General features: G+C 37.8%; 1 protein-coding gene across 3 annotated transcripts; it reads right to left on the reverse strand.

The window, feature by feature from the left end:
• Positions 1 to 2,220: 2,220 nt before the first annotated feature.
• On the reverse strand, positions 2,221 to 11,351 carry fahd2a (fumarylacetoacetate hydrolase domain containing 2A). 3 transcript variants are annotated; one of them, XM_081610764.1, is made up of 8 exons: positions 11,163 to 11,351; positions 10,091 to 10,356; positions 9,731 to 9,947; positions 6,964 to 7,023; positions 6,688 to 6,886; positions 5,764 to 5,872; positions 5,266 to 5,353; positions 2,221 to 2,322 (listed from the first exon to the last, which is right to left on the reverse strand). In XM_081610764.1, exons 2-8 carry the CDS (start codon positions 10,354 to 10,356, stop codon positions 2,260 to 2,262), a joined length of 1,002 nt encoding a protein of 333 aa, XP_081466890.1. In that variant the 5' UTR covers positions 11,163 to 11,351; the 3' UTR covers positions 2,221 to 2,259. The 3 variants fall into 3 exon arrangements, with proteins under 3 accessions (XP_081466890.1, XP_008416419.1, XP_008416417.1); XM_008418197.2 differs by lacking the exon at positions 11,163 to 11,351 and adding an exon at positions 11,024 to 11,156 and having other exon boundaries at positions 6,724 to 6,886; XM_008418195.2 differs by lacking the exon at positions 11,163 to 11,351 and adding an exon at positions 11,024 to 11,156.
• Positions 11,352 to 11,520: the final 169 nt, after the last annotated feature.

An 11,520-nucleotide genomic window follows, 5' to 3' on the forward strand; every position in this document is an offset into this window, starting at 1 on the left:
TTTCTGAGGATCTCTCCCCCCTGAATGCTGAATGCAGATCATCCACGCTGAGTCAGGCCTCTGGGGAGACTCTTTGACGCAGACCTCTGGACATCAAGACGGGAGAACAATCGATTCCTCGCTTTGATGGGAGTTTTTTCTGGCAGCCGTTAAAGTTTGCCGTGTACAGCTGACTGTTTTTACAGTGCAGAGTGAGTGGAACTGCTTTTCACCCTCAACTCAGGAACAAACCACAGCTGTGACGTCTTGAGTGACGGTGCGACTTTACCGCCACCCAGTGGCACTTCTGAGGAACTACAACCTGACTAATGTAAATTTCTTCTTTGATGTTTAAACCTTTTTGCAGTTTTTGCGAATTAACAAGAGACTTGATTTATGTTTGACATTTGAAGTTAATTGAGTTCAAAATATGAACTGAATTAATAAAAATTTTTTAGATTTATTGGTGATATATTTTCAACATTTTGTTCTTTTAGAGCTACAAAACATTGTTTCAGAACCACTTTTTAAAAATGATATAAGCACCCCTGCATTTAAACCAGGCAACAAAATAGCTGCTGGCTGTTCAGAAAATGGTATCTGAATAGAAAGTTTAGTGGAAGAAAAGAATTGTGGTAGAAAAAGGTGCATAAGTTTCAGACAGAACCAAAGCAAAATTAATTCAACAGTTCAGAGAACGTCTCTGTTTAATAGCTACTCTACAGAAATTAAGTTAATGATTTTTGGCTGATATTTTTTTGCTGAAAAACAAAATGCATTTCTGCCACATTCACGTTTGTCTCTGCAGTACGGTCTCACTGTTACAATAGTCAGGATAGTTATAGGACTTAATATGCAATTGAAAGTCAGAAAGAGAAAATTCGAGATTAATCTCAATTTCTGAGATTTTTATAGAAAATGTTTGACTTCTGAAACTCAGAAATGTATCGTCGTTTTGATGGAAATATACTATTCCTTTTTATATATATAGGCCATAATAGGATGTGGTAAAGCTGTGATTCATTAAGGTGAGTTTTTTTTTTAATCACTCCCAGAGTTAAGGAGCTTCAAAGTAAAAACGTAGAATATTTTTGGAAATGCCCTCAGATTTCCCTCTACTGGACAATAAACTGATCAGACAAGATGGACAATTATCCAGCTGGACTGAAAAAACAGAACAAAAACACGTTACTAATATCACAGCCAACAAAAGTGCCATGTGAAAAAAAATGGTGAAACGAGGAACTACGTCCTCGAAATGGACATAAAACACAAACTTTATGTAATGAAGAAAAATGTGAACAGTGCTAGAAATGGGTTTTTTTTTACATGTTCTTAGTAATTCACCACATTATATCAGTGTTGTATTCTATACACTATATTTTTAATCTTGACCCAAAACCTTTCAGATTTTTTTCTGTGTTCTCTGCTTGTTTTGCATATATTGTTTTAAATCCAAATGTTAAATCAAACTGAAGAGCAGCTGAAAGTAATAAAACCCAATTAACGGTTATAACAGCTGCAAACGTTCATAAGCTTAAATAAAACCATCTAATGTTTCACTAGCTGTAAAAAAAATGAAACTGAGCAACAATTAAACCATAAATATTTTTCTTAAGCAGTTTGGTATTAATGTTTAATATTCTTGTTGCACAATTTTGACTAATCTTGCTTTCTTTGATATATAGATCTTAATTTTAGTTTAATTTTCCAAAAAAACATCTAATTATTGTTACACAAAATATCTTCAATTAGATGTTCCTCTTCAAAAAAATGTCCAACTGCATTTATTGGACCCAGATAAACAGATTTATTAGTTCCTCTGCAGCTGTCTGTGGGTGGTAATTAAAGAGTGCTTTTGCGCTTTGAGCTGCAGGGAGATTAAACACAAAGTTCTTAATACCGATTATGAATTCTCCTTCAGGTAACATGAATATTTTAATTCCATTATAGTTTGTGCAATCTTCCTTTTCATGAACTAGCTGCCACACAAATCCTCTAAATTTGAAAATAAAAAATGGACCGTTTATTATCCTGGTTTCCTTTTTTTCGGTGCGTTAAAGTTAGTCGAGAGGTTCACGGTTTGTGCTGTACATCATGAGTGGGCGGCTGCTGATGGACTCTTTACCAGCTGGTGAGTCAGTAGGTTGAGTCACTAATTACATTGTTTCATGTTGTAGTAAAAATACCTCATTTTCCCTCTTTGTTACTATTAAACACTTAAAAATAAAACCAATTAACTTAATGTATTTTTTTTTATTTTTCAGTTTCCTGTTGAGTTTAAACCACCTTGTTGATGATGGAGCCGATCTGGTCAATCTGGCACTCCACCACATCGCCTCTCTGAAAGGAAACGGTAAAACATTAGTTCAGTTTAAATTATTTATTCCTTACTAGCTTCCCTAAACACAACAAGACAACAGAGCCTTCATCTTGCTAAAATAAACTGTTTTAGACCCACTTTGCTGATTTTTCCCACTTTATTGAGGGACAATAAAGTCCCTCAATAACGCTTATGAGGGACTTTAACCCTCATAACCGGGTTAAAGTTATGAGGGTTTAACCCGGTTGGTTTAACCCGGTTAAACAGGGTTTTTTCTCTTATATTCTGTTATATTCTTTTTTAGAAAAGTAAAGGTTCTCTGTAAAAATATTAACACCCCTGAGCTCTAGATTCACAACTTGTCATGTTACCACCACAAGCCTGTTTTCATTCAAAAGACCATAAAAGTAGCACATAATACTGTAGTAGAAGAAATATAATAGATTTTTTTAATCTAATTTTTAAAGTGTGGGGCTTTTGCATGAAGCTCGTTTCCCTTTGATATCCTTAAATAAAATCTAGTGCCACAAACTGCCTTCAGAAGTAACTTAAAGAAAGGGGAGTTATTTTGCTAAATAATTTTTTTTTTCATCATTTTTAAATTTGTGTCTCAACTGCTTCTAAAAAAGAGCCAAAATGCTTTTAAAAAAATGCTATTTTTTGACAATAAGTTGATGTTTTTTGTTTGGAAAATGAGCGGTTTCAAAAAACACCCGATTAAGTCACAGGCACAGTGCCGTTACCTAGCAACCAAAGCCAAGCTCCAGCACGTTTGGTCAGCTGGTTTAACCGCTGTTCGCACTGTATAATAGCTGCTGGATAATAGCTGCTTGTTGCTGACTTGCCATCCAGAAACCACTTGCTGCATTCTTGTTGGTTGCGCAGAAAGCTCCACTTCTGCTTTTCAAAGATGGACGGTTGTATTATTGTGCATCTGTTTGCAGCCATTTGCACATGCAAGTGTAAACGTTGAGCTGGGTGGCGTGGCCAGCAGCAACTTATTTTAATTTAAAATGACAATAGGCGGAACAGAGCAGACTAAAATGTCTATCTTAGAATGATTTTGGGCAAAAAATATAATGAACATGTTTTGTATTTCCCTTCAACCTATTCTAACCTGTTCGAGGAAGTATAAAATATATTTTTTAAAAAGAAAATAATCTTTTTTTTTAAAATGATTCACCACTTTCTGTTTCTTGGCCACATAAAATAACCATTTTTGTGGCTGTAACTTGACAAACTGGAAAAGTTCAGGACGGTCTGAATACTTTTACAAGGCGCTGTGCGTCACATGGAAGACGGTACATCTATTTTAAGGAACGTTCTCCTGTTACCATTATTACCTAATTAGCTTTTTGTCTGCCTCAACATTTGGTCAAGAATGGTCAAACCCCATGGGAATGGAGAAAGGGAAAGCAGGAAAAACACAAACCGCTCCAAAAGAAATTGAATCATGCTGCCGAGTGTAAGATCTGCTAATTAACAAGGCGGTACTGCGCCAGAATCTCATCCCCTTCTTTATTTTTTGGCCCATTTATGAACAGGAATGAGGCTTGATACTCACAGATAAACTAAGCTCTGCGCTAATTGTATGTCTCATGCAGCGGCTGGTATGAGTCACTTCGCTAAAATCCACTTTTCTGTGATTCAGGAACTCATTAAAAACATGTTTTGTTGTGAACAGTAGAGCTGAAGTGAAACGGCTTCTATTTTTACACTGAGGTTGTGCAGAAAAGTTGGATTAAAAAGGCTGACGTCAGCTGCGCTTTGACCTTTTCACTTTGGGCTTTCATAACTCGCCAGGATTTTATTTTAGTTTTTTTGGCCTTCCGGTAACAACTTTCCCTTTGACAACGGTTATAAAACAACCCAAAGCATGATGAGTCCCACCCCCATAATCACCAAGTGGGAAGATGTTCCTTTCACAAAGCTCTGCTGTTTTAGGCCTCCAAGCATACCTACATGCTATTTTTACTGCATTATTCCATTTCAGCAGAACTTGTGACGCATATTGTTACACAGCTGCATGCAATAAAGTTACACTTTCATACACATAGCTCATATTTCTGTGTTCTTATTCAGTCTGGAAAAAGTTAGGAATTTAGATATTTTCCAGGTCTGGACTCCAGAGCTAAGTGAAGTTCTGAAAACCAAACAAAATCTGTCAAATATTATGCAGCAAACATTGTTTGGGCCGCTAACACTTTAAATGTTTCCACAGGTCAGAGGTCAACCAGCCGGTCCACATTTACAAAATCAAACAAATTTGGTGTCAATCAACTGTGCTACAAACATTTTGTTGGGAAAAAAAATACAATTAATTTCCATTTAATGTTGATCTTTGACTTCTGGAAGCTTTTTTTTTATCTAAAAAATTATAACAGCACCAACAAATCTTTGCACAAAAGGCAGCACAGTAGATTGACTGGCTGACCTTTGATGACCTCTGAAAACATTCATTAATATCTTTAACATGATTGCGGCGCAAAAGGAGAATTTTTGCTGCACAAACATTTGACGCAATTTCACTTAATTTGCATCTTCACTCAGGTTGGGCGCTATCCTCCTGTGAGTTTTTACACCTGAATTAAACAAACGTTAGAGTTGATCAGGTGTGTTGAAGAAGGGAAGTAGATACAGTGATTCAGTAAATTAGAATAAATCTCCCATTGAGTCTCATTCATCAGATTAAAAATACCTTCAGGTACGTAGTAAATATACTTTTAGTTAAAGTATACTAGTAGTTAAAGAACAGAAACATTTCTGTTTCTTTATTGGTCTGATGTAATATTCTGATTTTAAATGTCTTTTTTGTGAACTGAAAACAGAAAAGCTTTCAAATGTCCATCAATGTGAAAATAATTTATATAAATGAGTTTTAGAAGATATAGGATATGTTAATTTACTGAATGGATCTGGAAAGTTGCAGGAGGAAAACGTCCTGCTGTTATTGCATGAATCACCTTAAGAAAGACGGGTGGGTTCCTGAAAATGCCCACACCAGGAGGAGTTCCCGTCAGGAACACGTCTCCTGGAGTTAATGTCACAAACCTGAAAGACACAACATTTATTTTTTATAAACAAAGAGCCTTGAAACGGCATTAAAAAAAGATTAAGCTGTTGCAAAATAAACAGATAATAGTGATTTACTTTCAAATCCGGGCAATAAAGACATTTAAAATAACTAGTGCCAGTTGTATTTTTGAAAGGAGCCAGAAATGTGTTGAGTTGCCAGCAGGACATTCGTTGTCCCTCCAGCAAAGGAGGGAGAGGCTTTACCGTCCAAAAATGTAGAAAGCAGATTAGCAACGCTCCAGTTGGTTGGCTGGTTTTGAGTGAAATGTTCCAGTTGATGTTGGATAATTCTCTGCTGAAGCATTTGGTTTCAGTTCAGAGATGTGAAGACAAAACTGTGTGCTCTATTAGGAAATCAAAAACTGCAGATTGCATCTGTGACTTACTTTGAGACCCAAGCAATCAGCGCTGCAGTCTTGAAGATCATCTGGCTGGTGTTGCTGCTCTGCACAGTGTCCCCGTTAACCAGGCAGCGGATCCCCAAGTTATGAGGATCTGGAGGAGAAAAGGATGAACACAGCAAATATCCTCCTTAAAACAGTTGAAAAAGACACACATTCATAAAGAACGGGACTTTAACCTGTTAATTTTGATTAATTACAAAGATTTTAAAATGCTAAACACAATGAATCACTTTTTTTGTCTTTTTGTATTTGTATGAGCTGTTTGCTGCTGTTGGCTGTGCTCCCCCTACTCAACATTTACACTCACACGTGAAAGTGGCTGCAAACAGAAGCCCAATTATACAACCATACATCTTTGAAAAGCATTGGGGAACTTTGATGTTTCACTGCAAAACTAAATGTATTTTTTATCCAAAAAACTCAATGTTGCTTACAGACGTTGAGCTAATGCAGATGTTTTCTCCTCTGATATATTTAAGACGACCACAACTCCGTTTGCTGCTTTTTGTTGTTGTTCCTGTCTTTTTAACTCACAAAACCCACTTTATAATTTATCTGGTCAACTTATAAATCACTAATGTACGCAGGTAGAAAGAAACCAGTGTCAAATCCTAGGATTTTGCCCATGTGGGATTTTTTCTGAACATTTGATCCGTTTAACTGTAAGTGAGAAGTCAATCTTGTTTATAATCACTGATTTAGTTGTATTCTCATTTTGTTTGAGCTGGATTTTTGCAAAAACATGGAGAAACGATGCACATTATTCAATTTTTTTCCTCTATAATGACTTTGTTTTTTTGTCACCGATGCGGTACGCATTCAGGAAGCAATGCTTTCCTCTGATTTTAGCTTGTTAACTCAGTGACGCAGCAAACAGCCAAAATCACAGTTAATTGCATGATTCACCAGATTGCCTCCGTCCTCCTCCTCTTTCTCTTTCACCTTTCACAGCATCAATAGTTACTAGGGCGGGTCCGAGAGGGCAGAAGCTGTCAAACGTTTTCGACAGCAGCCACTGCTTCCCGTTGCGCTTAAACTGCCAGTCGCGAGCGCTCACGTCATTCGCCACGGCGAACCCGGCCACGTGGGAGAGAGCGTCTTCCTCCTGAAAAACAGCAGGAATGACGATGGTTTCACCAGAAACGCTTCACCAAAATGTGTTAGCAGGGATGAGAGGCTCACCTTGATGTGTTTTCCTCTTCGTCCAATCACAAAGGCCAGCTCCACCTCCCAGTCCACCTCCTGCAGTAACGGAAAAGACCAGGATGAAGTCTTAAAGGTGACCTACTCCTTGAACAGGTTAGGGTAGGTCTGTGGTCTATTCAAAGCATGTCCATATATAAATAATGAGATTTCCCTATTTTGAGCTGTTTTTTTAAGCATTCTTGTCACTTTAAATCCAAATAAACTGGCTGTGCCCACCAACCATGTGGAAATGGTGAAAAGTAGAGCCTCTAGCACAACCAACAAAAATACAGCAAGTGGTTTTTGGACGGTAAGTCAACATAAAGCGGTAAACCAGCTGGCCAAACAAGCTGGAGTTCCATTTGGGTTGCTAGGTAACGAGCTGGGCCTCTCTTGCTTTAAATGGTAAATGGACTGAACTTATATAGCGCTTTATCCAATCTTTTTTTGACCACTCAAAGCGCTTTGCACTAGAGTCACATTCAGCCATTCGCACTCACAAACGCTCACACATTTATACACTGATACGCAGCTCGGTAGGCAATTTGGGGTTAAGTGCCATGGGGCACATCGACGTGGCAGGAGGAAGCTGGAATCGAACCTACAATCTTCTAATCGCAAGACGACTACCCACAGAGCCACAGGGTTGCTAGTTAACGGGCTGGGCCTCCCTGGGGTTGCTAGGTAACGGGCTGGGCCTGCTGATTTGTGATGGAACATTCCGAAGGTTTTTGAAACCGCTCATTTTCCAGACTTAAAAAGAACTTATTGCAAAAAGCAGCTGGGTGTTTTGTTTTTTAAGCGTTTAGAAGCACTTTTACGGAGACCCCTAGGGAACATAGGGGGGGTAAAAAATTATTTTGCGTTACCTTACAAAACTTTCATGTTTCCTCGCAATGAGCAAACACACCCTGGTCTATTTTGTATACAGTCACAAATGTCGATTTAAATTTTAAAATATATACACATTTAAAGATCCTCAGTGTTTATATGTTCTTAACCCTTTTATTAAAAAACAGATTGAAAATCGATTTATTCACTGCATGTTTATGTCTATCTGTGTAAGGTTGAGATGCACATGAAAACAGCCCTTTAAGTCATTCAGACTACCAACACAAAAAAGACACAAACAGATGACTTTAACTCAGAAATAGTCCAAATAGTTCGGATGTATTTTTCTTCCTTTCCTTCTTGCATAAAGTTTCTGTTTATATCTTAGAAGGGATGGAAAGAGATGGAAAGTCCATGTTTGGCCTGTTCTGCTTTTGCACTTTGGTTTGTCCATTTCTACCCTAAAGAAAAAGATATAAAACTTCAGATATTTAACAAACGAGAGTTTAACATGCATGGAAGGTTATCTTTAAGTCGGGAGAAATCAGTGGATAAAACTGTTCAGGTAATATTTAATCCCCATCAACAGCATCAGACATCTGCAGAGAGATCTAACCGAATTAAGACGCAGCTGAGCCCACATACCGCCTGCTCGTCCTGCTGCTGCCGACTCCAGCAAGACAGAAATATGTAATGCAGCTCAGCAGCTCTTAGCATTAATTACTTTCATTTGGTCCAGTTCAAACGTTTTCAGTTGAACTTTTATACAGTTATACTTTTATTGTTTTTAGTAAAACTGCAGAAGTTGTATTGTGACATAAGCATGCAATATTTTAAATAATCAGTCAAACCAATTTAAAAGGCTGATCTATGTTGCTGCTAAAAAAGGAAAAACTAAGAGAGCGTAGTGACAACATCTTCAATCTGATCTTATCAAAGTCGTGAGGGAGGGTTCTAGATTTTCTTTCACAGACTTTATCTCTGTAACGAGGGGAAGGATTTACAGGCTGTGATACCCCTCCACCTTCGAGTTGCACAGTGAAAAATAAAACTGATGTTTCACCCGGGAAGTTTTAAATTATTAGAGTTCGTCGTCTGAACAGATTCATTAGGATGGAGAAAAAAATTCTGCTGCCACTTCCATCTGTTCTTTTGAATAGAATCACTAAACGGTAGAATTACAGCCCTTATAAAGAGTTTTTATGTTCCGTACAATAATATAGAAATGTTATACTATAATTACTACATTATGATTGAAAATATGCTGCTTTAGCGACTAAAGCTTTCAGTGATCTGCACTTGTACCACAGTGCCACCTAGTGGTCATACATAACTATTAACCCAGCGTACATTAATTTGTTAAGGTTGTTTGCAACAATTTCAGAGCTGAATATAATGTAATCCCTTAACTTGATAATTAGTTTATACTCTACAGTAATTAAGATATGAATATTATTAGACCAGCGTGTCTAAATGTGGCCCTTGTATTTATTGTGGCCCCTAACTGCAGTTCTGAAATGGCACCAATTAGATCATCCAGCAAATGCAAATGGACACTTTTCATCATTTTATTAGGATGAGATTTTCTGATCTATATCTTAAATGTAAAATGTTAGGTACAACTCAAAGTATTTTTTTAATTAAAGTTAGGAAACTACTCAACTTTAGTTTTGTAGAAAACCCTAAATGGGACGCGTAATATTTGATTATTTCCTTCTTTGTTTTTTAAAACATTGTATTTAATTTAGTGCTTAAATTAAAGTAAATAAACAATAAAATTATTTTGTGCTTTTATTTGGGGTAAAAAATATATATATTTTTTGTTTAAAATTTATGATTTTCAAAGAGCCCCACAGTTCACTGCTTTAGCCTCATTCAGTGGTTTCAAAGCAGCTCCAAGAGTCATTTAGAGGAGAACTTTCCTCTTTCCCACCTGGCTCTCTGGGGGCAGAATAATGTCGTCATACGGACCCGTGATGGCACTGGGGAACTTGCTGAAGATGATGGGTTCTTCAGGGATTGGGGCATTCTGCTCCAGACAATGGTCCCGGTAGTTCATGCCCACACACACCACTTTCTCTGGGGCCACGATGGGGGATAGCAGCTGGATGTTTGCTCTTTCAACCACAAACTGGCCGGACGCCAGAGCTCTGCAGAGGAAGAGCACTTACTGGAGGAATTTCATAGTGATTATCCGTTGGGTTCATTCATATTACGATGCTGACAAGAATAAAAACTGAGATCAGAGAAGAAGAAAAATAAAAGCATAAATAGAAACATGCTGTTTGGGTACCTTTGTGCACACTCCAGCCCTTTGTCTCCCAGCTGCAGCAGCTCTCTCACAGTTGAAGGCATAGAGGAGTCAAACGCCTTCAGATCCACCACATTTAGCCCCTCGCCTTGCTCCACTCCAACTCTGACATCATCTCCGTCACCTGGGCGACAAAACTGCACTAAACGCATCGCTGCGCCGCTTAAGCCTCGCCGCTGTGTGTTTAACGTTTGTTTCTGAGATATGAAACTCCTGAAGATGCAACAGGAGCGAAGGGGAATTCTCATCTATTTATTAAAAAGAGAAACAAACTTCATGTAGCATAAACCGCTAACGAGTGTAATGGACCATGCAAAACAGCAGTTTAAGTTGACTGTCTATTATAAGCTTCTTTGCTAATATAACACATTTTATTAAGGTTTTGATCTGCAAAATAGAATACTTTATCATTTATTTCAATCTCCCTGGGAAGAAATGTGCTTTAGAAGAGTACTACTTTGTCCAATTATCATTATGGTTTGGAGCATATGATTCTTATTTTATACTTCAAGACCCGACGTAAATCCAAGAGAAGTTGCGGTAAAGCTTGAAAATTGAGTTGTGTCCAATTTCAGAGCTTTATCTGTTGAGCCAAGAGAAAAAATGTCATTCTTTACGCATCCAAATTTGATAGACAAAGAGAAAAAATACCTGCAGCTGTATTTGCACCCAAGTCTGACGGTGCGAACACAAATGCACGCCACACTTTTCAGACATATCAAACTTTACAGGGTGACAACATTCACATGCTAAAAAACAAGGGAGAACTTAGTAAGCGCCGTGTAAACACGGTTACAAAGGATGCCAAAATAACATGAATTGTAACCACTTATCTGTCGCAGCATTTAAAATGTGAAAGAACTAACTTTAATTTGATTAAATGAATCCCAAACACGATGTTTCACAGCTGCCTACCTGCAAGTCGACAAGCTTCCTACAAATGCCTGTTCAGGAGGAACGTACCATTGCAACATAGCTACTGTTGAATATAAACCTAACAGCCAAACTAGTGACTGTGCCCTTTGCACTGTCTGCAGCCGACAGAATCACTCACCTCCACGGTTCTGCACAAGAAAACACAACTAGCTACTTCCGGTCAGCCTTTGTAGTCAAACATGTCAGCTTGGTCAAAAGTGAGTTGTATGTTTCAATTCACGTTTTATTGGCACTTTAGCTTTTTTTTATGACTGCATCTGATAAACCAGTCTGTGTTATTTAAAATGTTAGAAATATTCCGTGTGCGTTTAGTCAAGAAATGCATAAAACTACATTACCCAGCAAACCCTCTGACGGAAGTTCCCCGCCGCTTGCTAAATTATGGACAAACTGATTTAAAAACACTTGTTTTGACAGAAACATATTACCTTTTTTTACATTCAGATTAGAAAGCAGCACCGCAATAACTCAATGTT

Source organism: Poecilia reticulata, chromosome 9, assembly GCF_904066995.2.
Source record: "Poecilia reticulata chromosome 9, P_reticulata-male-v2, whole genome shotgun sequence".
Lineage (NCBI taxonomy): Eukaryota > Metazoa > Chordata > Actinopteri > Cyprinodontiformes > Poeciliidae > Poecilia > Poecilia reticulata.